The 27959-nt window shown below is 36.2% G+C and overlaps 1 protein-coding gene across 2 annotated transcripts; it reads left to right on the top strand.

Moving 5' to 3' along the window:
• Positions 1–665: 665 nt before the first annotated feature.
• LOC126809711 (uncharacterized) lies at positions 666–27641 on the top strand. Of its 2 annotated transcripts, none has more exons than XM_050534449.2 (6): positions 666–941; positions 6344–7176; positions 14844–14983; positions 16483–16717; positions 19590–19828; positions 20698–27641. In XM_050534449.2, the coding sequence occupies exons 1-6, from the start codon at positions 768–770 to the stop codon at positions 22314–22316; spliced, it is 3240 nt and encodes a 1079-aa protein (XP_050390406.2). In that variant the 5' UTR covers positions 666–767; the 3' UTR covers positions 22317–27641. The 2 variants fall into 2 exon arrangements, with proteins under 2 accessions (XP_050390406.2, XP_050390407.2); XM_050534450.2 differs by lacking the exon at positions 666–941 and adding an exon at positions 5442–5573.
• Positions 27642–27959: the final 318 nt, after the last annotated feature.

Here is a 27959-nt window from a genome sequence, read left to right as displayed (position 1 = left end):
GAACTCAAACAGCACAAATGCGCTACCCGAGGAGGTAACGGGGCACTTGGCGGTTAATTTTAATTCCTTTACAACCAATATTAATTTTGATAGCACAACGATCCTTTATGCGAGTGTTGAGGGCGGTTCGTTTTTATCATGTTTCACAAAATTTATAAATTGTCGTAACTCAGTTGTTTGATTAGGCGTGTACGCCCACCGTCTGGATTTCTATATTCTATGATCTCGACCATTGAATGGCGCCAGTTTGACACTATAGTAGGCCTACTTGTCCGTTTTATAATTTCATAACGAAATCTTGTAACTATTTGAATATAGGCCTAGAAAGTGAAAATGGAATAGCCTAAAAGTGAATCTTTCAAATAAATCCAAAAAGCTATATTTTTGATCTGACCATTGCTAGAATATCGTGAATATTATAATTGGAAAACTAAGATCCAAAAGTCTGATTATTTCCCCATGTGTATGCATCGAGGTGAATTAATATGTAGACATGTCCCCCCCCCCCTCAAAAAAAAAGACTCAGTCAGGTACCTCTCCTTTAAACAGTTATAAATCTTTTCACTAAAGCGTATCCAACCCATTGATCCACAAACACCAATGTTGACATGATTTTCAACCAGGAAGTTTACATGTTCGCGTTGTGTTCTGGGAAATATTTGCAATATTTTCCTGCTTGGAAAGAGAAGACGGAGTAAACGTAAAAAGGAATCACAGCAATTGCGAGAGTTTTCATAAGAATATGGCGTTTTCCGTCGTTATATATAATGGCCGAAGATGATTTCTTCGTAAATAGAACCAAGGTTGGAATTGTCGAAGCAACCAAAGAGCGAGTACTCCATTTATTCCAGGTCGATTTAGACGTAATACCCGATAATGACAATGCGAAAGTGCACCTTTCCTCCTCGACTAATTCACAGGAAAACATCAAGAAAGCGCAAGTATGTTTCTTAAAAGACATTTGATGTACTATCTAGCCTAAAATACATTGCTTCTGAAATACCGATACTTTTTTCTTTTTATAATTGTGCATTATGCAGGGACAGGTGATCTTATGCCCTATAGCCTACTACTAGTAGTACTAGTTACTACCCAGTGTTATTCTGAGTGTTCTGGAATGGCAGAATATCTAAATTTCAACACTACCTTTACTTGAACAAAGTTTGAAGTTCATAGTCCTTATCATAGTTTTGTAAGATTATATAAGATTTTAATACATCTATCTGTGCAGTATGCCATGTAAGTACTAAGTTGACTTCAAACCCAGGATTGTACATGTATATTTAGGTTAACAAAGTGTTTAGCTAAGGCTATATTTAGCATGTACCCCAAGTACATGTAACTTTGCACGAAGTTTGTGCATATGCTACTCAATATATTTACAATATTCCTAAATTCAAACACAATCCTTTGTTATTGAAGTGGCGGTAATACAATGTAAGGATGGTACATGTATAAGAATCCTTGTTTAATTAAAGATGCATTATGTAAGTAAGTGCTAAACCGGTTATTATATTAGATCTTTCTTTTGGCTTCAGATGTTATATAAAAATCTGGATTATTGCCCTTATTGTTGAAATTGTTTGAAGTTCTAACACCTGACGTCAACTGGCAGTATCGCCATTGAAGAGACGACCACTGTCAAGATTGGTCGCATTATTTCTGTTATGTCTTTTTTTGTAAATCATTATTAGTGAATATATTCTTTAAGTGAAACCTGTACCATAACAGGCCCGGGACTGTACAGTGCAGTAGACGCTTACAGCTGGCCCCCGGATCCATTCACTTGATTTGATATTTGTTTATTTGGTGCAATGTCTAATTTCTGTCTTGTCCGCAGGTTTATCTTGTAGATTTTTGTCTTGCGTGTAGTGCAGTCCTCTTGCACTTACTATTAGACATTTACTCACATGACAAGTCATAATCATCTCTCCGTAGCCAACGGATGGCAGAGCTTTAAAATTTGAACACCCTCAAGATTTAAAAATTTAATGATAAAATGGATAACTGAGGCTAAAGTCTTGGTTGTCAAGTACCGTTTCTACAATAATAAACGATCTATGCTACGTACATCTTCAGTCATAAATTCGCCTAGAATAAAGTAATTTGAATGACATTTTATCTATTCATTATCTATTTTTGAACTACATTTGAATGTACAACATGTATTTATAGCAAAAATGACCAGCTCTTTATCTAAATCTTACATAATAGATATCTCTGTCGAATTAAACAGAGGAGGAAAGGCTGAGATACAAATTGTTTGAATAAGATAAATGTAATCTAAAGATACCGTACCATACTATAAAACATTGGTACAAGAAAAACACAGGAGTTACTCGCCTTTCGTGGTAGGGAGCCATGGTGGCTCAGTGAGTAAGACGTTGGCTTACTAACCTAGATGCTCTGTGTTTAATCTCCGGGTCCTCCCGGTCCTCCCACTGCTAAAGACCCCTACGCGCAGCCAAATTATTGAAATAAAATTAAACCATATGTTAGTCCCGAAATGACCTAGTTTGTGTCGAGTAGACGTTAAACCCCATTTCTCTCTCTCTCTGTGTTTAATCCAGGGTGTTGGCTGAGAAAGTTCATCATGAATTGTCAGTGGTGCAGGATGGAGCGCCTGGCAAGGGTCAATGTATAGTCGTTAGGATGGGACAAAAAACCAAGGTCTTGTGTGCACATTGGCATGCACATAAAAGAATCCATGACAGTTTTGCTTTAAAATAAAAGTATACTGTAGTGTAACTGTCCGAGCTAAAGTTCGCTCATGGTGTACATGTATGTCAGTCGTCATTAGCGCAGTCGATACAGAACAGTAGGACATTAAACTCCACTTAATTTCCTTTCCTTTCCTGGTTTCAGATTGCGATTAAAGATAAGGTCTGATCAACAATAGAGCTTTCTTTCTCCCTCCACACATACAAGTAGATATTAGCTTCACACTGAATCTTTTAACTTATTCATTGTAAATAAACTATAATACATACATATAGATATTAGATTCACACTGAATCTTTTAACTTATACATTGTAAATAAACTATAAGTATGACACATACTTATGGAAAAGCAGCTACTGATTTGTTCAGGCAACGTTTCAAAGAGTATTCAGCCTTGTTGTTGTAGTTTTTCTATATTTGTCTAAATAATTGTTAATCTTGTTCAGCCTTTTCCATTTGTACAGAAAAGTTTAGACGTTAAATCTCATTTCATTTCACTTATTCTTGATCAGTTTTAGTGTACTTTAAATTCTCCAATTGCCTACAGAAGAATAACTAATGACAAGACGACCCTTGTGAACGGCTCAGATGACTAAGCCAAGTCTAGACATGTCACAGAGTTTGTCCAGTACGAATTACCGTACAGTGTATAAATACAAGCCTGGACATTGTCACCTGTTACAGAGAGAGAGAAAGAGAAATGGGGTTTAACGTCTACTCGACACAAACTAGGTCATTTTGGGACTAACATATGTTTTTTAATTTTATTTCAATAATTCGCTTGCGCATAGGGGTCTTTAGCAGTGGGAGGAAACCGGAGGACCCGGAGAAAACCCACGAGATTGAACAGGCGACCCTACTCCTTGTCACGTTCAACAAGGGATTCGAAACCACGCCAGTTGACTCAATGACAGACTTTATGATATGTACAGCCTGCGCACGCACGCTAACCATTCAGCCATCCAACCCCCCCACCTGTTACAGACATTATCTGATACAAATCATCACAAAATGTCAGTCTGATTAAAACACAAGATTCTTTTTCGTTTTATCTTTTATAGTTCAAAATTTCATTTTTCTTGTCTTTACTACACTAGGATCTGAAAGAGTTGTTATATAATCCGCGTTTAGTTGATGTGAGGGATTAGCCAATAAAATGGTCTGTTGCAGTGAGTTCTTGGCGTGCAGTGCACGGAACTGTGGGTATTCCACTAGAAACATCAACGCAGGTGCCTATGTCTTTTTAAAACAGAAAGTAGGAAGCCCCTACCTGGATTACCCATAGACTTGTTGTACTTGTTAGAAACAAAGCTTGATTCATTAATACATTAGTAATAATTATACTATGAATGATGCATGTTTGTGAGCTGAACAGTAAAATTTTGATAATAAATGAAATACTAGAGAATCTCCTACAAGTCTTTTTTGATATCAAAAAATATCAACACCAGCCGATTATGTAAAAAACCCGAGGCTCTGCCGGGTTTTTTTTTACTTTAAAGACGATTGTTGATATTTTTTGATATCAAAAAAGACGAGTAGGAGATTTTATTTATTACACAATCCATTCTTACATCCACAAATAAATATAATTCTTTGCAATAGATTTCACTTTCACTGAACCTGATTACATTACGGCATAGTGATGGACGCATGGATAATGCGCGCACATTGTATCATAAGGTCCGTCATTGAGTCAACTGGCATGGTTTCGATTCCCTGGTTGTACGTGACAAGGAGTAGGGTCGCCTGTCCTACCTTATCGTTTTTCTCTGGGGCTTCTGGTTTCTATCCTACTGCTAAAGACCCCTACGCGCAAGCGAATTATTGAATAAAACTGAACCATGTTAGTCCTGAAATGACCTAGTTTGTGTCGAGTGGACTCTAAACTCTGTTTCTGTCTATTTGCATATGAAACAGTAAACACCTACATGTAAACGTTTTCTGTGGTTATATTTAGGAAGAATACACAAGACAGCTAATATGACCCAGTTTCTATACAGTCACCTCGGCTCACTTAACATGCCTGAATTAAATCTATCTAACTTATTGGGCGTTGTCAACTACATACTGTATTGCTCATATTACCTAAATTGAATTATGCTAAATTAAGAAATCATTATAATCTTGAAATATTCCAGTGAGGATTTCTATGAAATTTGTTTACCATGAAGTAATATTTCACATGCTATAAAGGATAATGATTCTCTGAACATTGGGGGGGGGGGGGGGGATGGGGGCCAATGGTTATCATAAGATCTGTCATTGGTTCAGCAGGCATGGTTTCGATTCCCCTGTTATACTTGACAAGGAGTAGGGTCGTCTGTCCAACCTCTTGGGTTCTTCTCTGATCCTCCGGTTTCCTCAAACTGCTAAAGACCCCTACGCGCAAGCGAATTATTGAAATAAAATTGAACCTGTCCAACCTCGTGGGTTTTCCCTGGATCCTCCAGTTTCCTCCCACTGCAAGCAAATTATTGAAATAAAATTGAACCATATGTTAGTCCCAAATTCCTAAAATGACCTGGTTTGTGTTGAGTGGACCTTATTCTCTCTCTCTCTCTCTCTCTGAACATGAATAGGGTATTGTTTTAAATAATGATGACTGTGTAGACAATTGCTGATCAGATCAGGTGTTTATTACTGGGCTTCTTTCATACAGGAGAATGTTGAGATGGGCATGTCTGATGTGCAATCTACAAGGGAGGCAGGGGCGTGACGTTACTATTAAGGTTATCAAGCCTGTATTGTATAATACGTAACAGCTATGAGGTGTGGGTGACAAACCGAAGAATTTTATTCCAGTACTTTATAATTAATGAACAGAAACACACCCTATTTATAGGTGTTGGTAAGGAAAATCCAAAAGTCTACACTTCGTTGTAAATTGTATTGATTTGTACATTTATATATAAGCATAACAAATACTTTTACCTTGCATAAGATTATTGTGTATATTGAAAGGATGACAGCTCTCTTGTGTATATTGTGCAAGGAGTTATAAATAGTATTTATGTACATTTCATATATTATTGTCCCCCGCCTTTGATGTAGAATGTTTAAACTTCATGTAAGATGTTCATTAGGTGAATGTCTTGACAGAGTTCATTGATTAACATTTCGAGCTGGAGCTAAGCAGAGCCTATCAATTTCATTGGGTCGACGCTTTGAGACAAGATAATCGTGATTCTATCTGATAGAGAGTGATGAAAATGAGTGTATAGTTTGATTACTCGATACTTTTGCAAAAAATAAATGTGAGGTTAATTAATATGTGACATCTATTTATTGTGGGATTTCAGCGGGGGACATCAGCCTCACTGTTGGCTTGTTATTATTATTATTATACATACATTTCTATAGCGCTACTTCCACAACAGTGTTCAGATACGCTTTACAATGTGATACACACAAAGATATGATGAAATACAAAGAAATAGAAATAACAAAAGTTAAGATCACTTAAATATGAAATATAAAATAAATTTGATCTAAAATATATGTAACAATAGACAACAGGAGCTAGTTAAAAGTTGACTCTTAAAAATAGGTAAGGACACACTGCTGCGAATAATATAAATATGATATGAATTAATTGTTACCTATATCTATATTTTTCAGACATATTTACAGGCCGCCTTAGAAACAGGTGATGATTTTGTTAAAGAAAAGTTGAAGTTGAACCAGCAAGAATTCAATATGGTGCTAAATGAATATGATAATATTGAAATATTAACACAAATAGTTTTGACAAACTGCAAGGACACAGAAGAAATCTGTATTAAAGGATGTACAAGAAATGTTATTAAAGCCAGGGATCTCATTAAAACTATGGCGCATAAATTTTCATTCAGTGAAACTACCTTTAATCTTGATGTACGAGGAGATGACTTGGTGGAAACATCCCGTAAAATGAATTCGGACTTGAGAATTACAGATAACAATAATTCTGTGACTTCAATTCTTCATCAATCTTCAGATAGTTTGAGTGCTCGTGGTGGAGACCCTTCTAGCTCTGAGGTTGAGGAAAATTTAGAAACGGACAGTACATGTGCTTTTGTTCCTTATAGTTATCCTGACCCATTGACACAGAGTAACTCGAGCTCTAGTAGTCTGGAAACGGAATCCGAACGTATACTCTCTGACCCTGAAAATTCCACTCAAATAGAAAAGGCACTAAAATTAGGATATTCTGAATATCAGATTGTAGCAGTGTTAAAGAAACTTGGCGTGACTGCTGCTAATGTAGATCCAAACACTCTGTTGACTGAATTAATCAAACAAGGTGCTCTGAGTCCGGATGTCAGTGGAAGTGAATTTTTGTTGAAGTCTAATAATGACAATAGTTCTGGCGGAGGGGATTTGATAAATAATTCCAAGATTGATACATGCGATGCTGATGATGTGGATAATTTACGACATATTGTTGTAGATGGAAGTAATGTAGCTATGAGGTAAGTAAAACACTTTGGATGGTTTTCCTTATTATTTTTCCTTAAAGGACAAAATTGGTGTCAATCATTATCACATATGTGATAGAACTGGTTAAATACATCCCAAATATAATTTCAACACGGAGATCATTGCTACGGTGATGTGTAACAGGTGAATAAACGGGAAGTGACGACAAACACGAGTCTGTGCATTACCATGTTTTTATTAAGAACAGAATGAATAAAAACGGGGGACTGCACATGATTTTTCTTTTTTTCTTGATTTCCATTATCCAGTGACAGCCAATTCTAGTTTTGAATTGTGAGATACTCTCTCACTGTCTCATACACGTATAATAACTTTTCATCTTCAACGGAATTATCAGTGAAATGAAATTCGATCGTGTGTCTGTTCTCGCTTGTTTATTCAATCAGTTATATAGAAGAATAACTCGTGTTCGTCGTCACTTCCCATTTATTCAAGTATTTTTTACACATCTCCCGTAGCAATGATCTCAGTGTTAAAATTATATTTGGAATTTATTTAACCAGTTCTATCACATATGTAATAATTGCTGACACCAATATTGTCCTTTAAAAGTTCAAGGAAAACAAGGGATAGATTTCGTTTTGTTAATAACTGTATTGATATTTAGGGAGTTGGATGGCTGAATGGTTAGCACATGCGGCGTGGTTTTCCCCGGTTAGGGTTGCCTATCCAACTTCATGGGTTTTCTCCAGATCCTCCGGTTTCCTCCCACTGCTAAAGACCCCTACGCACATGCAAATTATTGAAATAAAATTGAACCATATGTTAGTCCTGAAATGACCTAGTTTGTGTCGAGTGAACGTTAAAACCAATTTCTCTCTCTCTCCCCCCCCCACTATTTACATTAAAACATTTTCAGCTGCATTCACCAATGTTATATCAGAACAGTAGGACCATCCCTAGCCTTGAGGTCGGGTGCTCGATCCCTGCATTGGCAGAGAAAGTTCATCCAGATTTTCCGGCGTGGTTCCCCCTTGTCAGTGATGCAGGACGGAGGGCCTGACAAGGACAGCTGTCTAGTCCTTCGGATGAGACGAAAAACAGAGGTCCCGTGTATACATTGGAATGCATGTTAAAGATCCCTTGGCAGTTGAAATTCGATATAAGAGTAGGCGATAGTGCCGCTGCCCAGGCAAAATTTCCCTCATAGCACACTGTATGACATATGCCCGTCTTCATTAGCCCAGTATAGGAGCAGAACAGTAGGATGTTAAACCCCATTTCATTTCATCTTTTATATCAGAACAGTAGGATATTTCATTTCATTTCACCAATGTTAGAACTGGATATGGTTCATATTTCATTATTTATTTGTCTGGTCTACCTGGAAACATATTTTAGTATACTGGTATAATATTTGCAGTAGCATGTACATGTTTTGTAAATATTGTCCGACTGAATGAATAATAAACATCCATGTCAGTAAAATATTCTCGGATTATATAGTCAATTTATATTGCCTCTATTACAGATTTGTTATCGCTGTAAATGAAAATTTGATAGCATTTAAATTTCTATTTAATATTATTTAGTCCACACACACAAACTCACACACTGATGACATCAATGAGTCCCAAATATTAACTTTTTTCTTCCGTCAAATTAAATTCTAAAACATTTTTTTCATTTATTAGAAAAATAAATAAAGACGTTTGAATTATTTGTAGGTAAAAATCATTTCCTATTTAGTGTAAATGGATATTAAAATAAGTAAAATTCACCATTTAGCCTGAATCAGTAACGTCTTATGTAAACAATGCACGTGCTATTGAGCCAATGATTGATGCCGTGTGATGTGACATCACGTGTCGAAACAGTCATCTGTTACAGAGATATTAGAATATCTCTGTGAAACAGGTTGACAAACTCATTGTTGTGGTAGGGCTCTTAGTACATGTAACTAAATTGTATTACCGGTAAAAAAAAAATGTGCAGGTGACTATTAAAATGGGTCCAGCCCTTTGTCCGTCACATTTTTGGGGATATGATAGGCAATTTGATTGGTCAAGACTTTGGAATATAACAACTCTGCATTTAATTGAGGTACATGTAGAATGTTTATACTTGATGTACATACATGTAGTCATTAGATGAATGTCTTGACAAGGTTCAATGATTAATGTTTGTCGCTAAAGCTAAGCAGAGCTAAGCAATTTCATTGTTCAATGCTTTTGGACAAGATGACTTTGATTCTAACTTATGGAAAGTGATGAAACTTACTATAGAGTTAGATGAATGTTTTGGCTAAATTCAATGATCAGTTTGATTGCTCAATACTTTTCAAAAGATAAATGTAGGCCTACATGTGCAATTGACTAAATTGATGATGAGTTAGTTGTATTTTACGTCCGCTTCCACCGAGGTGATATCGCAGACAATATTGACTAAAAAATACATACAGTATAAGTATCATCTGTTTATTTTGGGATTACACAGCGGGACATCAGCCTCACTGTTGACTTCTTCTACCTGTCCCATTCATGACATCAATTGAAAGGTTGTCTTTGTTGAATATTTTTGGACCTAAAAAAAAATGATAAATTATGACAGCTACATGTATAAATAAGCATTGACAAGTACAATACACTTAACTGCTCTTGTGAAAAGTATGACAATTGACAAAATAAAATGCTTAGTCACTTGTTACTGGCTCTATGAGAAGTGGCAAAATAGACATGTACATGTAGCTTGTTAGTGAATATTTATACAATTCAATGAGACATACATATATTTAGATGTATACACACCTACAATGTGATTAAAACAACACACTGTAACCTGGGTATCGTTTAATCTTGTGTATTTAGCACTAATTTCTTTCACAAAAAATAAATGCTTGAAACCCGTGTTCTGGATGATTTGAGGTATTAATTAGCCAATGAAATAGTCTGTTAAGGCAAGGTTTTGGCGTGCGTGAGGTGCGCGGAACTTTGTGTAAACCACTAGAAACGTCAAAGCTGATTGATTAATCAATGTCTGACGACATAAGGTCAAAAGACACTCGTATGACACCTGACGTGACCTTCCAATACATCTGGTCAGATCTTCGTGTAGTGTAGGCCATCGAAAGAATAAAAAAACAAAATGAAATATAGATCTGTATGTTAATCAGATTGACACACCTACTAATAATAAACATTTTTTTTAGTAGAGTCATCCATAATATCATACTTTGAACAGTAATAAACCATTGATTTTTAGATTTTATATCTTTCTATTTAGTATAATTTTGAGTGAAAATGATTTACATGTAGATGTGTACAGCTGCATGTACGTACATGTATATACAGTGTATAGGGGCCTACGTGAGAAAGATCATTAGATGTGTGATTAATATCTGAAATGCTTTATTAAACCAGGAAATCTTGTTCAGATCTCTTAGTGTATACATAACTACACTACATTAAAAGGCAAATGTGTTCTTTTATCCTTGGGGGGATTGGATGGCTGTATCATAAAGTCGGTCATTGAGTCAACTAGCGTGGTTTCGATTCCCCAGTTGTACATGACAAAGAGTAGGGTCCAACCTCGTGGGTTTTCTCCGGGTCCTCGGGTTTCCTTCCACTGCTAAAGACCCCTATGTGCAAACAAATTATTGAAATAAAATTGACCCATATGTTAGTCCCAAAATGACCTAGTTTGTGTCGAGTGGAGGTTAAACCCCATTTCTCTCTCTCTTTCTCTCTCTCTCTCTCTTTTCTCCTTACTGACGATAATTAGGACATTCATTACAGCAAATGAAATGAAATGGGGTTTAACGTCCTGCTTTTCTGCTATGAGGGAAATTTTGCCTGGACAGCAGCACTGCGGCCTACCCTTATATAAAATTCCAACTGTCAAGGGATCTTTTACATGCCTTGCCAATATGTACACAGGACCTAGTTTTTTTTGTCCCATCAAAATGACTAGATAGCTGTCCTTGTCAGGCCCTCTGTCCTACATCACTGACAAGGGGCAACCACGCCATAAAATCTGGATGAACTTTCACAGCCAATGCAGCACATTACGAACAAGTGATCTTTTGGACATTAAGGGCAATAGTGTATCTTTTTTGGTGCTCATATAGTTTAATTTTGCTTAATAATACTTCAGGCAATAAAATACTGACTTTATTAGAAATTAAGAATTACTTTACATGTATATGTACCTCTCTCTCACAGAGGAAAGAGAAATGGGGGGTTATGTCCACTTTAATTGGTCTTCAGCAGTGGGAGGAAACCAAAGGAGCTGGAGAAAACCCACGAGTTTGGACAGGTGACCCTACTCCTTGTCATCTACAAGCGGGGAATCAAGACTATGTCACCTTCTAGTCTAACGTGCACAATGCACGCGACAAGCGTTAAACCATCAAGCTACAGCTACCCATCTTTATACGCTCTGCTATTGTAGAAAATCAGGACAGTAAATCCCCTTTATTTTCATATTTATACCAGGAAGTCTTACGTTATATTTCTTGTATACACCAAAAATAGATTTTCAAACATAATACAACCCTTTAAATTTGTTATTCAGATATTTTCTAATACAAATGCCTTATTCATGTACATACAGTACGAGTCTCTTGAACAAAGTGAGAAATCATCTTTTCAAGTAGCTGTACTGTACATTATGTCCAATACATAAAGCTTTTATTATGTTCAGGGCTGTCGGTAATTTTTCACAGATGATTAGCAGCACTGCTAATCAAAAAGTCCAATTTTGCCAAATTTGATTAGCAAATTTAAAAATTGATTAGCAGTTTTTCAGTTTCAAATCAACATAAAACACCTAAATAACAAGATTATTTTAATTTTAATTGATAGCAAATGATTAGATTTCATTCTTAAGATTTTTTTAGAATGTTAGCACTTCTACAGCTAGCTGTGAACATTTCTGAATGAATGTAGACTTTTGTTAGGCCTTATGTCTGAAGTCAATTCTTGGCAGTGGCTTCTTATTTCTTCGTTAGAAAACAATTTCGTCTGCTTTTTATCGTGTGTTATTATTTTTGTTCAATCGGAAGCACGCGGTATTTTACGAATAATCTCGATTAACTAGACGCACGCGATATAAACAATTATAGTGTACGGGAATTCTTACTTTGATTTCTCACTTTACAATACGTTTACACGTATTTATTTTTTATATTTTATTTACAATACGTGGGGGATACACTGAATTTATTTTTTTTCAAATTGAATACTGATATAATTACTCGAAATTGACATGTCTCGCAACGTGAGTGGTACTACTTGATTCCCTATTTCCGGTTTAATAGTCCCGATTCATAGAGTTATGTCCCTGTATTATATAGTATCATGAATTGAGTCTGGGTAGTTCGAGAAGAAAATGTAACACGGAGAATTCCGTTTTGTTTATAAAATTTATTTGATATTTTATACGCGTTGAGAGTGTTGAGAAATGTGGATAAATCTTTGTGTCAATATCCAAAATGACAGGCATGTTATTGATTCGCAGTTACTGCGAATCAGAAACGTTAAATTTTAATTTTTGATTAGCATCGGACAAAATATGTATCGCAAATTGCGCTGCGATACTGGTTGTCGGCAGCCCTGATTATGTTTGAATGTTTCTTTTGCTAGGATGCTACACTATCTAATACAGGGAGATTGCCTGTTGGCTGAATGGTTAGATTGTGGGCGCTGTATCATAAGATCTGTCAACTGGTGTGGTTTCAATTCCCCGATTGTACGTGGGTTTTCTCCGGGTCCTCAGGTTTCCTCCCACTGCTTAAGACTTCTACGCGCAAGTGAATTATTGAAATAAAATTGAACCATGTGTTAGTCCTGAAATGACCTAGTTTGTGTCGAGTGGTTTATTTATTATGAATGATAATTTCACCTTTGATGATACCCTTATAATCTACATTGTACCTGTAAATAGATTATCTCAAAATAAGTCAGTTATAAATGAAATGAAATGGAGTTTAACGTCCTACTGTTCTGCTCCTAACCTGGGCTAATGAAGACGGGCATACGCCATACAGTGTGCTATGAGGGAAATTTTTGCCCGGACAGCGGCACTACGGCCTACTCTTATATTGAATTCCAACTGCCAAGGGATCTTTTACGTGCACGCCAATGTGTACACGGGACCTCGATTTTTCGTCCCATCCGAACGACTAGACAGCTTTCCTTGTCAGCCCCTCCGTCCTGCATCACTGACAAGGGAGAACCACGCCGGAAAATCTGGATGAACTTTCTCGGCCAATGCAGGGATCAAACACCCGACCTCCAGGCTAGCGAGCTAGCGTCTTACCAACTTTTTTTTATACCTTGATGGCCTACACTACATGAAGATCTGTCAAGTTTTAGCGATAGGTCATGTCAGGGGTCAAAAGACCGACTTTTCACCCTATGACGTCAGATATTTGATTAACCAATCAGCATTGATGTTACTAGTGGATTACCCACAGTTCCTTGCAAAACACGCCTAAAGCTCCCTGACACCATTCAGAACACGAGTTAAATAACAACTACCCAGATCCTAGTGTTGTAAAGGCTCAATACCACCCTTGTTGTAACTGAATAATATGTACCAATCTTTATTCTGGTCAACAAATTGTACTATTTTACAATATTCCAATTAATTGATGATACAAATTCATCTTAACACACCTAATTTAAAAAATTGGAAAAATTCAACTAAATGATTTGAAAGGCCTAACGTAAAGCTTTTCAAATGTGACTTGGATTTAAAAATATTTTCGAACCCTCTGGACAAGTAAAATAGGATTTAATGGATAATTTACACAACAGGTAGGACACTAACACATCTAATACTTAGAATAAGGCTATTATTTATTTTCTGGAGCTGTCAAGCCAGCAAGAGTGTTATTGTCCCTTTAAGACATGTAAAAATGAAATTTTGAACTATAAAAACGAAACGAAATAGGATCTGTGTTTTAATCAGATTGGTTATTGGTTTAGGATTTATTAAATTCAGATAACCACCAAGTCTGATAATGAATGTATACATGTAATAACATAGATCAGGGGTTATTTTAGACCTTTATTTGTGCACAATTTTGTGAAAAGTATTTTTAACCAAGGGTGTGTGACTTTTCTAGGACTGAAGTTGTTTACAAGTTGACTCGAGACATACAATCTGATTAAATTACATCCTATTTCGTTTAGTTTTTAATAGTTCAAAATTTCATTTTTTTTTGTCTTTACTACACTAGGATCTGGAAGAGTTGTTATATTACCGGCGTTTTGGATGGCGTTCTGGATTAGCCAATGAAACCATTTGTTACGGCAACTTCTTGGCATACAATGCACAGAACTGTGGGTAAACCACTAGAAACGTCAACGCTGATTGATTATTCAATGTCTGACTTAAAAGCCATTCGTACAACCTTTGACACAACCTTTTACTACAACTGATCAGATCTTCATGTAGTGTAGGCAATCGAAAGTATAAAAAAAAAAAACGGAACGAAATATAGATCTGTATATTAATCAGATTGGAAGATATACTATTTCCTGATGAAATCTAAGTTCAACCATATTCCATCAGTGACAAAAGTAAAAAATAATCCTGTTTATTCTGGATTTTTGGCGCCAATTAACATGATCAAAATCGGCCTAGGAAAACGCCAATTATCAAAATTTTAATTGACTATTATTCACATTTACAGTCATGGTAATAAAGAGGTGTTTTCTTGTCGAGGTATTCAACTGGCAGTAGAGTATTTTAGAGCGAGGGGTCACAAAAAGATTACAGTCTTTGTTCCACAATGGCGGAAAGAGTCTTCGAGACCTGATGCTCAAATTAAAGGTAAACTAAAATTTAATTTGAATGTACATGTACTTGTGGGAGCCACGGTGGCTAGGTGGGTAAGGCGCTGGCTTGCTAGCCTGGAGGTCGGGTGTTCGATCCCTGCATTGGCCGAGAAAGTTCATCGCGATTTTCCGACGTGGTTTCTCATTGTCAATGATGCAGAACGGAGGGCCTGACAAGGACAGCTGTCTAGTCCATCAGATGAGACAAAAAACTGAGGTCCCGTGTGAACATTGGAATGCACGTAAAAGATCCCTTGGCAGTTGGAATTCGATATAAGAGTAGGCGATAGTGCCGCTGCCCAGGCAAATTTCCCTCATCGCACACTGTATGGCGTATGCCCTTCTTCATTAGCCTAGTATAGGAGCAGAACAGTAGGACGTTAAACCCCATATCATTTCATTGGATGTACTTGTATATTATTATTGTCACCCACAACTGGTCACATTCAAAGTGAATTTGGGTGTACATGTATATTATTGTCACCCACGCCTAGTCACATTCAAAGCGCACAGTAGTAGACCAATTGTTGGCATGCAGTCATTCATGCAGACATTGTAATGTGATTCCAAATAATGATAAAGAGAGGAGGATCCAAAACTATTTGAATAACATAAACTTTGATGAGATCCAAATCATAATGAACGTGATACAATGACCCCTGTAGTAGGAGTGGTTAAAAACAAAGTCATGGGTATCACAAAACCATGATCAGATTACTGAATAATTAAGCTTACATAATGTTTATTTTCAGAAAGGGGGCTTGCTTACTGTATACACCTAAAAAGTAATACAAATTTAAATGCAATAACTTTTAAAGGGACAATAACACTCTTGCTGGCTTGAAAGCTCCAGAAAATGAATAATATCTCTATCTAAGTACTAGATGTTTAAGTGTCCTACCTGTTGTGTAAATTATCCATTACATCCTATTTTACTTGTCCAGAGGGTTCGAAAATATTTTGTAAATCGAAGTTTCATTTGAAAAGGTTTACGTTAGACGTTGCAAACCATTATGTTGAATTTTTCAAAATTTTTAAATAAGGTGTGTTAAGATGAAATTTGTATCATCAATTAATTCAAATATTCTAAAATAGTACAATTTGTTGACCGGAATAAAGATTGGGGCATATTATTCATTTACAACAAGAGTGGTATTGAGCCTTTAATGATTGTTGAGATCAAGTTGCTGCTGTGGGTGTATGTTACATGTACATGCACATGCATGTATGTGTAGATTCTTAGAAAATCTGTGGGAGTATAGCTCCTTAGAAAACCGGATTAGAAAATCCTAATTTTTGGAGTGGTCAAGTTGAAACATACATTATGCAAGAGCTAAATCTGCCTATTGCAGGTCTTTCTTTAGGCCTGAAATGTTATATAAACTATTAAACATACATTATGCAAGAGCTAAATCTGCCTATTGCAGGTCTTTCTTTAGGCCTGAAATGTTACACATACATTGTAGTAAATTTATTTCTTTCTCGTTTAAATAGATCAGGAAATAATGAAGCAGTTAGAAAAAGAGAGAGTTTTAGTGTTTACACCATCGAGACGAGTAGCTGGAAGACGAATTGTATGTTATGATGATAGATATATTCTCGATGTAGCCCATTCTAATAATGGCATTGTAGTTTCTAATGATAATTATCGCGATTTATATAATGAGAAACCTCAGTATAAAAAAGTGGCAGAGGAGCAGCTTCTACAATATGTCTTCGTGGATGATCAGTAAGTATATCAACATTAAATATTTGGGTAAGGTTATGGTAACAAATGTCGCATTTCGCATCCAGAAAGAGGAAATCGGCCACGTAGATCTGTCACAGGGCTGCTGTCAGAACAAAGTATTGTGTACTGGTTACAAGCTGCAGATAGTTGTGCAGTTAATAATGTACTCAATAAATAAAAGATAGGTTGCCAGGCAACGAAACATACGCCCACAGCAGCTAAGTCGTCCAAACAGTCAACAAGAGTTGTCGCATATTTTTCTATTCTGATTAAGAGTAACAACTCATTAGGTAATTATCAGAAAGTCATTAGAAATTGTTTGGCTTTTAGTTCTGCCCCATGCTAACGTTTAGTATACGAAACATTTAATATCATGGATTTAGCTGTTCAAGTTATCAAAATTCATTGAAAATCAATATACTTGTTCGTCTCAAAACCTAAACTCTGTTTATCAATCTAAAGTCAATCGGATCATAACTTTGGTCTCTAGAGCATCCATATAATTTTTCAAAGTGATCAAGGGCCATAACTGTAGCAGTAATCATCGGAAATTGTTGAAAATCACTGGGCTTCTTCGTCTCACGACCTTAAACACTGTGTATAAACTTAAAGTCAATCAGATATTAACTTTAGCTTCTAGAGCGTCAACAAGATATTTCAAAGTGATCAAGGGCCATTACTCTGGCAGTAAATATCGGAAATCGCTGAAAATCAATAGGATTCTTCGTTTAATGACCTTAAACACTGTGTATAAATTTTAAGTCAATCAGATATTAACTTCAGCCTCCCGAGTGTCCACAAGATTTTTCAAAGTGATCAAGGGCCATAACTCTGGTAGTAATTATCACAAATCATTGAAATCAATGGGCTTCTATGTCTCACGACCTTAAACACTGTGTATCAATCTGAAATCAATCGGATATTAACATCAGCCTCTAGATCGTCCTCAAGATTTTTCAAAGTGATCAAGGGCCATAACTCTGGCAGTAATTATCGGAAATCGCTGAAAATCAATAGGATTCTTCAGCTCATGACCTTAAACACTATGTATAAATTTAAAGTCAATCGGATATTAACTTTAGCCTCATTTGGATGTGGACGCCAGACCGACGGACGAAAAGATGGATGGGGGCAACGAAAATATACGACGACATTTCTATGTGGGCGTATAAAAAGCATTGTTTTGTAGATTTTAAACTGAGTACATTAGTAACAGCACAACTATCTGCAGGACACAATATTGTCTACCAGAACTGTGGCCTAACCCAATTATCCTATAAATTAGTTGGAAAATTACCACTTGGATTAGAGAAATGAGCAGAAAAATTGAGCATATTGGGTACATGATTTTACAGGTGAAATGAAGTGAAAATGAAATGAAATGGGGTTTAAGGTCCTACTATTCTGCTCTGAACTGGACTAATCAAGACAGGCATACCCCATAAAGGGTGCTATGAGGCAAATTTTGCCCGGACAGCGGCACTATTGCTACTCTTATATCTAATTCCAACTGTCAAGGGATCTTTTACGTGCACGCCAATGTGTACATGGGACCTTGGTTATTCGTTCCATCCGAACGACTAGACAGCTGTCCTTGTCAGACCCTCTGTCCTGCATCACTGACAAGGGGGAACTACACCCGAAAATCTGGATGAACTTTCTCAGCCAATGCAGCGATCGAACACCCGACTTCCATGATTTGAAAGGAGATTGTGTATTTGTCTCAAGATGAACCTGGATGAACTAAAGACAGAAAATGATAAAGCCTACTTAAAGTGCTAAGTGTTATCCTTAATTAAAAAAATGTGTTCATGATGCCATCATTACTACCAAAGATTGTGTTCGGGACTCCATTATTACTACCAGACTTTTCAATATGGCTTCCATCTTCATGCTCTTAGTAAATCAGCCCTTTCAAATTACGATTCTGCCAGTGTGGCATTTGAAGTCGAGTCTCTTCAAATGTTGCACGGGGGGTTGGATGACCGAATGGTTAGTGCATGTGCGTTGTATCATAAGGTCTGTCATTGAGTCAACTGCCATGGTTTTTCGATATCCCCGGTTATACGTGACAAAGAGTATGGTCGCCTGTCCAACCTCATAGATTTTCCGGGTCCTCTGGTTTCCTCCCACTGCTAAAGGCCCCTACACGCAAGTGAATTATTGAAATAAAATTTAACCATATGTTAGTCCCAAAATGACCTAGTTTGTGTTAAGTGGACATTAAAGAGAGAGAGAGAGAAATGGGGTTTAACGTCCTCTCGACACAAACTAGGTCATTTCGGGACTAACATATGGTTTAATTTTATTTACATAATTCGCTTGCACGTAGGGGTCTTTAGCAGTGGGAGGAAACCGGACGACATTAAAGCATGTTTCCCTTTCTCTCATGCTCTTAGTAAATCGGCCCTTTCAAATTATAATTCTGCCAGTGTGGCATTTGAAGTCCGGTCTCTTCAAAGGTTGTACAAATTGATTCTATATATAGTATACATGGTAGCTGCAAGCTGTCAGCAGAAAGTTGTCTGTTAATGCATATTTAAATGCTCCGAGAAAGTTCATCCCGATTTTCTAGCGTGGTTCCCCCTTGTCAGTGATGCAGAACGGAGGGCCTGACAAGGACAGCTGTCTAGTCCTTCGGATGAGACGAAAAACCGAGGTCCCGTGTAAACATTGGAATGCACGTAAAAGATCCCTTGGCAGTTGGAATTCGATATAAGAGTAGGCGATGGTGCCGCTGCCTGGTCAAAATTTCCCTCATAGCACACTGTATGGCGTATGCCCGTCTTCATTAGCCCAGTATAGGAGCAGAACAGTAGGACGTTAAACCCCATTTCATTTCATTTCATTTCATTTAAATGCTTATTTTTAGATTTATGCCACCAGAAGATCCGTTGGGTAAACATGGACCTACTTTAGACAACTTTCTAAGAATTACACCAATTGTGAGTGAACCTTCTCAACCCTGTCCTTATGGCAAAAAGTGTACTTATGGCAACAAATGTCGCTTTTCACATCCAGAAAGAGGAAATCGGCCACATAGATCTGTGACAGAGCTGCTGTCGGAACAAAGTAGTCAGAAACTGAAAGATAGAGCTGTTAAAATGGAAGGTACGTGTAATGCTATTATTATAAAATGTTGGGTACATGTACGTCACATTAAACAATGACAGATTTAATACGATCTGATGTGGTCTCTGATCCAATCAGACACCGGTAAACATTCTTTAATTCCTGTTCATTTTTATTAATCAAGTCTTTGTCACACAACGACTCTCCTTGTGTTCCACAATGAGAACAATAACTTTGATTCTAATTGAGTGAGAGTGATCAAACTCAGTGTATTGTTTCATAACATCAATAATACCTTGACTGAGATTGGTGATGAGAATTTGTTCTGAGGCTAAATAGCAATATGCTATTTGATTGTCAAGACTTTGAAACAAAATAACTCCTTCAATTAAATTTTTATTGTACTCTGACATTCATGAGTCAATATTTTTATACGCCCACATTTTCACGTGGACGTATATTGTCGTCGCCCCCATCCATCCGTCTGTCCACAATTGTTTGTGAACACTCTAGAGGTAACAATTTTTATCCGATTTCAACGAAACTTGAAATATAGGTTTTTCATCCTAAGATTTCGGCCCTTGATTTTACGAAAAATCACTTCTTTTTTTGAGCTTGTTCTCTGTCCATCTCTTGCAAAATGTGGGTGTATCTTGCCTGGCAACCGCTTGTTGTTCTAATTACTGATGGACTACAATTGTCTGACTACAGTAAATGCTTCACATTAATAACATAGTTCCCAATCTGATTAAAACACAGATCCTATTTTGTTTCGTTTTTTATTGTTTAAAATTTCATTTTATTTGTCTGTACTACATTGATTTTATTTGAATGAATTCTCCAACCATGCATATTTGTATGGTTAACGTTTTTCAACACAGACTAGGAAATTTTTTTATGTTTTTCAGAGAAGAAAAAGAAGGAAATTATACGAAAGAAACAGAGTTTAAGGAGAACACAGTCTATGTTTCCAGAAGAACATGCCAGTATTGAAAGGAAAGTCTCATTACCAAATCCAGGAATTGAGGAGAATCAAACATATACACAGCCAGGTTCTATTGCGGCAGAAACTAATATCAATCATATACTTAATTACCATCGTGGAATGTTAGAAAGTGCGGAACGTAAATCGAGGGATGCAAGTCCTGTACCTAAAGTAGCTGTTCAACCAGCACCACCACAAACTTATAATGACAATATTTGTATTGGGAGTGAGGGTGGTTATGTACGTGAGTTAGAATCGGTAACAGCCACCTTACCACCTCCAACGTTAACACAGGCCAATAATAATAACACTGAACAACCTCTACCTGATCATCTTATACTGGCTAAAAAACTGTCGGATGACGCACAAGACAGACCAACAAAATTTTTTGATTCTCCAGTATCAAGCACTCAATGGCCGAGAAATACTGAAGATCATTCAAGACTTAGCCAAGAACAAATACACATTTCTCAATATGGCTATCCTGGATCAGGCATGCCACCGAGTGAGTTTGGCACATGTTACTCCGGCCCTGCCTCAGTAATGAGACAAGATCCGGTGATGAGTAATTATGAAGATCAGTGCAAAAGTTATCCTTTTAGTCATTTGGCCAACCGATGGACAGGTAACCAGTTGACTCAAGCCGAACATCTAGCCCTGACTATGAAACACAGTTGTCCTGAACATGTACAGCAACCAGCAGCAGCAGGACAAGGTGCTGGTAATATCATGATGCGACAAAACAGTACATCAGATCCACAGCTGAGCAGTAGAGGGAAAGGAGACAGTTTATCAAGTCGTGGTGCTTCAAGTATGATGTATAGAACGCATGGTAGTAACCCACCAGTATCTATAAACCGTTCTACATCAATACATGGTTCATCATTACCACAACAACATGTTCAGTTTAACAGACAAACCAGTGAACTACCCTACTCATTAAACCAATATTATACACCAACCCAATATACACAACAACACCCAGCCCAATATACGCAGCAACAACAGCACCTGGCCCAATATACACAACAGCAACAACAGCACCCACCTCAATATACACAGCAACATCAGCACCCAGGCCAATATACACAGCAACACCCGAACCCAGGCCAGTATACACAGCAACAACAGCACCCAGGCCAATATACACAGCAACACCAGCACCCAGGCCAGTATACACAACAACAACAGCACCCAGGCCAGTATACACATGCAGAATGGTCCTCAATTCCTTATAATTGTATAAATTCTCCTGTACCAATGGGACAAATGCAGCCTGTTTGGTCACCAAATCAAGTAATGCCTCAACAACAACTGATTCCACAGTACGTTGGCAGCTATCAAGCATCTCTGCAACCTCCCAATCAGCCATCAAATCCCATACCTGCCACTGCAGATATTAAACCTACTGATTCAAGATATTCAATATTCTATCATCTACAAAGTTTATTTGATGAGAAAAAGGTAAAGGCAGCTATGAATGCACATCCCAATGAAACCAATCCAAATGTGTTAGTCAAATACATAGTTGACCTTCAGTAAGGCCAGGTTCCCACTGTCGTGCGATGTGTTACGATAGGATTGTCCACGATCTGTTATTTTAGGATATGTTTCGATATGATCAACATGACTGCTGCGACTTACCTCAGTATATGATAAGATCTGATAGGATCACCACGATTAAAACCACGATTTCAATTGTAGTACGAATCGTGATAGTGGAAACCTAGCATTCAATAACTTTATACAGTGTACATGTAGTTAGTTATTTAACGCCTGTCGACCAAGTAAATTTCTCAGCTGGTCAATATCATTGTAATTCATTAGTTATACAGACAGGTGATATACCTGTAGAAGTACCTGAAGAGTCCAGGGGAAGAACGATCTAAGTCACATTTTTGTCTTTTCGCATAAAAGGCAAAACAGACTTTTGGACGAGAATGCTTGACGCGAACAGAACAAGTGGGTTTAATTACAACTTCAAAATGATGTTTAATACGAATCATAATATAATTACCAGTACAACAACTGACTTGCACTTTTCAGCCAAATTAGGGTCAAATAAATACGATTGACTTGTATTTGTCCAGGAGGCCATTTCAGAATGGCCTTGGTTCGATGTGACTCCAATCGTTGTTACCTGAAATCGATTGTTCCAAAAAAAGCTTATACAATTTGCGACCAGATGGCACCATTAACTGGGGTTTGTTAAAAAGTGACTTAGATCATTCTTCCCTAGGGCTCTTCACCTGTTTACAACAGGTGTTAACTTCTCTTTTATCATAACCTATTAAAGCATTATGTGATTTGTAAAAAAACAAACTATAGAAGCATGAAGCTATGATTTACATTCTTAATTGTGGCAAATGAATATTAGCTTTATTTTATTAAGTAAAATAGTGATTTATTTTAAAATTTTAATTTAGAATTGAGAGAATTATTTTGAGTGAAATGCAGTGTATAGATTGTACACTAGATTAGGTATTTTGTTATAAAATTTTGTTTATAATTTTACTGACATATCATTCAACAGGATGTTGTCAGTAATATTATCAAGAGATGCTTTTAAAATTTCGATTAATTTGGTAAGATGACATTATGCATGAGTTATTGGAATTTTACTACTGTGTAGATTACAAAACATTATGTATTTAAAGGACAGTATTGGTGTCAGTTATTATCACATATGTGATAGAACTGGTTTAGATGCGTAATCAAAGTTTCAACAAACGGAAATGACGAACGCAAAAGGAAAACACAAGTTATCCTTCTATATAACTGACTGAAGTGACGAGTGATAACAGATACACAAGCGAATTTCTGCTCACTAATAAAACAAGTGAATGCACAGACTATTTCTATTTTTCTTGTGTTCTCTTATCTAGTGACATTCAATTACTTTTTGAATTGTCAGATATCCTCCCACAGTCTAACATAACAACTTTTGGTCTTCGAAGGAATGGTTAGTGAGCAGAAATTCGCTTGTGTATCTGTTATCACTCGTCACTTCAGTCAGTTATATAGAAGGATAACTCTTGTTTTCCTTTTGTGTTCGTCACTTCTTTTGTAGAAACTTTGATTACGCATCTATCGTAGTAATGGTCTCTGTGTTAAAATTATATTTGGAACGTGTTTAATGATTTCTATCACATATGTGATAATGACTGACACCAATGTTGTCCTTTAATCTGAAGTTGTTGAATAGGAGTAAGAGTAGTAGATCTGTGTAGCTGCTGGATCAAACGATGATGCCGGTGGAAAGAGTCGACATTAACAGATATTTAAAAATCATTTTTAAATATCTAAGTTGTTGAATATGTACATATATTATAATATTAAGTGCAGGGGGACTGCACCACACACAATCAATTAAGAACTAAGTTGAAAGGGATCACTGTGTTTGGACCTTTCCCACTATTCCTTGTGGTAATGACGTGTGTTAACTGATCTAATTAATCAACGACACACGTACATTGACCGTTGACTTGATGTTTTGTCATCAGTACGGTGACGTTTATCAGTACCTCGATTTGAGGCCATATTGTTTTTGTTTACATAAGGAGTGTATATAACATGATATTTTTGTATACTAAATCACCCAGTAACAGGTATCATATATTTATATAAATATACCTAAAGTTTTTAAATTCTGTACAAATTATAATTTTGTAATGCATGGGATGTAAATTAACAATATCGATCCTAGAGATAAGTTCACTCTTTATCTCTGGTAAAACTCGCCAGCCATACATCGGCAATTTTGAATGTCATGTGATGTATCCTTCCGCCCAAGATGGCGACTCAGTCTTGCGTTTCTTCAGAAATTTTATGTATTTGGCTGAATCACTCAGATTGTGCACTAAAAATAGTTCCCGTAAGTCATGCAATGAATCAATTCCTAGAAATCGGCAGCATTTCATTCTAACAAATCCTGCCAACCACTGGAGGCGGAGCTTAGGAACTGATTTCATGCTGATTAATGGCTGGCGAGGGTAAAGTTTTCTCTGGAATCAAGATTGGTAAATTGATTGAACTTTGTTTTAAACAGTTGGTTGACAGTAACAAGCTGGAAAATAGCCAATTGTTGAACATTTGGAGTACAGTGGTGTAAATTGTGTTTTTGACCAACACTGGTTTATAGGATATTTATTTGTGTTAAATGGATTCCATAGAATGACGTTGAAAACATTCTGTATTTTTTTTCATCAAAATATTCCTTTTAACTGTTTTGTAAAGATTTGAATTGTTTGCAAGAATTTGTATTCAAATTCAAAATTAGACACATCAATTGATATGAAAAACTATAACATGTTGTAATGAGACATGTATAGTTTAGTCAAGGCCTTGATTGATCTCTGGTTAAGCCAGATTTTGAAAATTGTTTGTTTGCTGTAAATTAGACCATTTGACAAATTACTCTAATTATTGCCTTAATCAAGCTGATTAAAACACTACACTAGGATCTGGAAGAGTTTTTATAAAACCAGCATTCTGGATGATGTGAGAGATTAGCCAATGAAACGAGTTCTTGGGTCATAGGGTCAAAAGCCGCTTGCATGACCACTGATGTGATCTTTCACTATAACTGGTTAGATCTTCATGTAGTGTGAGCCAGAAGTAAACTTTTAAGTAACATGTATTCCATATAATTGTGTCATGTGTTACTTTGATTTATAGCAATGGATCAAGCACAATGCTATAGTGGAACACACTGTTGGTTATATCTTACCCTGGGCTTTCCTGGGCTTTATCAACTATAGAAATAATAAAACTTTACCTCTCCAAGTACACATTGTTATCCCTGAAAATAATAAAATGAACACAATGAATTCAACAATTTTATTATTGACCCAATTCAAATGGGGGGTTGGATGGCCGAATGGTTAGCATGTGCGTGCTGTATCATAAGACCTGTCATTGAGGCAACTGGTGTGGTTTCGAATCCCCGGTTGTACGTGACAAGAAGTAGAGTCATCCGGTTTTCTCCCACTGCTAAAGACCCCTACGCACAAGCGAATTATTGAAATAGAATTAAACCATATGTTAGTCCCGAAATGACCTAGTCGAGTGGATGTTAAACCCCATTTCTCTCTCTCTCCCAATTCAAATAGGACAAGCCATTCTAAGTTACCAATCCATGACTAATTGAGTAATTTATCCTAGTTTTTTTTCCTTCTGTGATTCACGTCTTCATTAGCCCAGTATGGGAGCAGAACAGTAGGACATTAAACCCCATTTCATTTCTTCTGTGATTCTCAGTTGAAATTTGAAGGTCTTTGTATCATATTGTTTTTAGAGATGAATCAGTAGTCCTGATTACTGCAAACACAGAATTTTTAAAAGTCTGGCCAAGTGTATATATAATATATATATAATTTAAAAGATTATATAATATTATAACTGTATCATACTATGTATGCTTATTGTGTAAATATTGCTTTAACATGTTTAATGTTTAGTTAGTTTTAATATATTAATCCTGTGTGAATAGTTTGAACATGAATATACTGATAGTCTAATTTACTTATTAACATTAATCAAATATTAAACATACATTATGGGAGATTAGATAAAGAACTGGCAGTTCTCACTATAAGAGTTAAAAACTAGATAATGTAATGGGAATTTGCTGAAAATTTCAGTCAAATTGATCTCTTCTGAATCGAGTATTTAGCGTTTGAACTTGGGGCCTAGCCTCGATCATCAGATCATCATTATTAAAGTCGGTACGATAAAAAACATAGTCTCGATTATCTATTTTTTTATTTAATCAGAAGCAGCAGACCGGGTTCTAATCCAGTAAATATCGCAGAGTAGCGATGCCATCGAGAGTTGGTTATGGTCTGGATAAGTTAATTAATGTCTAATTAATAATTTAGATAACATTTCAGGCCCAAAGGAAGACCAGCAATATTCAGATTTATCTCTTGCATAATGTATATTTAAGTAAATAATAATTGGTTGTCATTAAGATATATACCTAAGCTATATTTATAACCTAGTACATCCGGATGGTTTTATTTTATATTTATAAGCTAATGGTACTTGGAAATTCTTTCCTACTTTCCTAGAATATAATAATGTATTATGAATGTATATAAACTGATTTGCATTCAATCGTTTAATCTCTAATTTCAAATCAGTTATGTTCCGCGAAATACGCCAGAAGTACATGAACCTTTCTTTGTATTCATTGAAGCCAGTAAATAGTTGTGTTTACAATATAACATTCTTCACAACTGCACAATATATCCACTTGTATTTCTACACTTATTATTATTGTTTGTTAGAAAGATCCTGTTTAAGGTATTTTATGGGTTATCTCAACAAGGATGTGATTTTGTCACAACCCAGTAATAGGGTTTGCTCTTATTACTTTAAATATAAATCTTACTACTTTTTTTTGTTAATTGAAACAGTTGTTTTGATCAGTGCTACTGACTAGAAGATCTCTTAGAAAATTATTCTTTTGTATTATACAAACTAATACAGTAACATCATCTTTCAAAGATTTTGGATCAAGGATTCAAGATACACAACAAATTTCTAGTTTTTATGAAAAGTTATAAGGATCAAATAAATAAATAAATAATCTGGATGAAATTGATTTAATATATTCAAGTAACTTTTGATAATAATATAGTCAGTTTATTTAACCTTTATTTAAAAACACAATTAAATTTTTGATTTAATATTTTGATGTGGGGCCTAACTTTTGGTAATAATGTTTGTTTATTTATCTATATTTAAAAACACACTTAAATTTTTGTAGATTTACTGTAATAGAAAGAATATTGCAAGAATGTGTAATTTAAAATGTACTTTCTAGATTCACTTATATGAAGTATAAATGATTGATATTATATATATTAGTGTTTGTGTTTCTATCATATTAATCATATTAATCACTCCAAACAATTTTTTGTTGTTTTTTTTTTGCTTTTTTTTGTGGTGTGCGGGGCCACGGTGGCTAAGTGGGCAATCTGCTGGTGGTTGGTTGTTCGATCCCTGCATTGGCCAAGAAAGTTCATCCAGATTTTCCAGTGTGGTTCTCCCATGGCATTGATGTGCAGGAATGGTGTGCCTGACAAGGACAGCTGTCTAGTCGTTCGGATGGGATGTAAAACCGAGGTCCTGTGTACACATTGGCATGCACATAAAAGATCACTTGGCAGTTGGAATTCG

This window comes from Patella vulgata, chromosome 2 (genome assembly GCF_932274485.2).
Source record: "Patella vulgata chromosome 2, xgPatVulg1.2, whole genome shotgun sequence".
Taxonomy (NCBI): domain Eukaryota; kingdom Metazoa; phylum Mollusca; class Gastropoda; family Patellidae; genus Patella; species Patella vulgata.
This window is presented reverse-complemented; position numbering and strand designations above follow the sequence as displayed.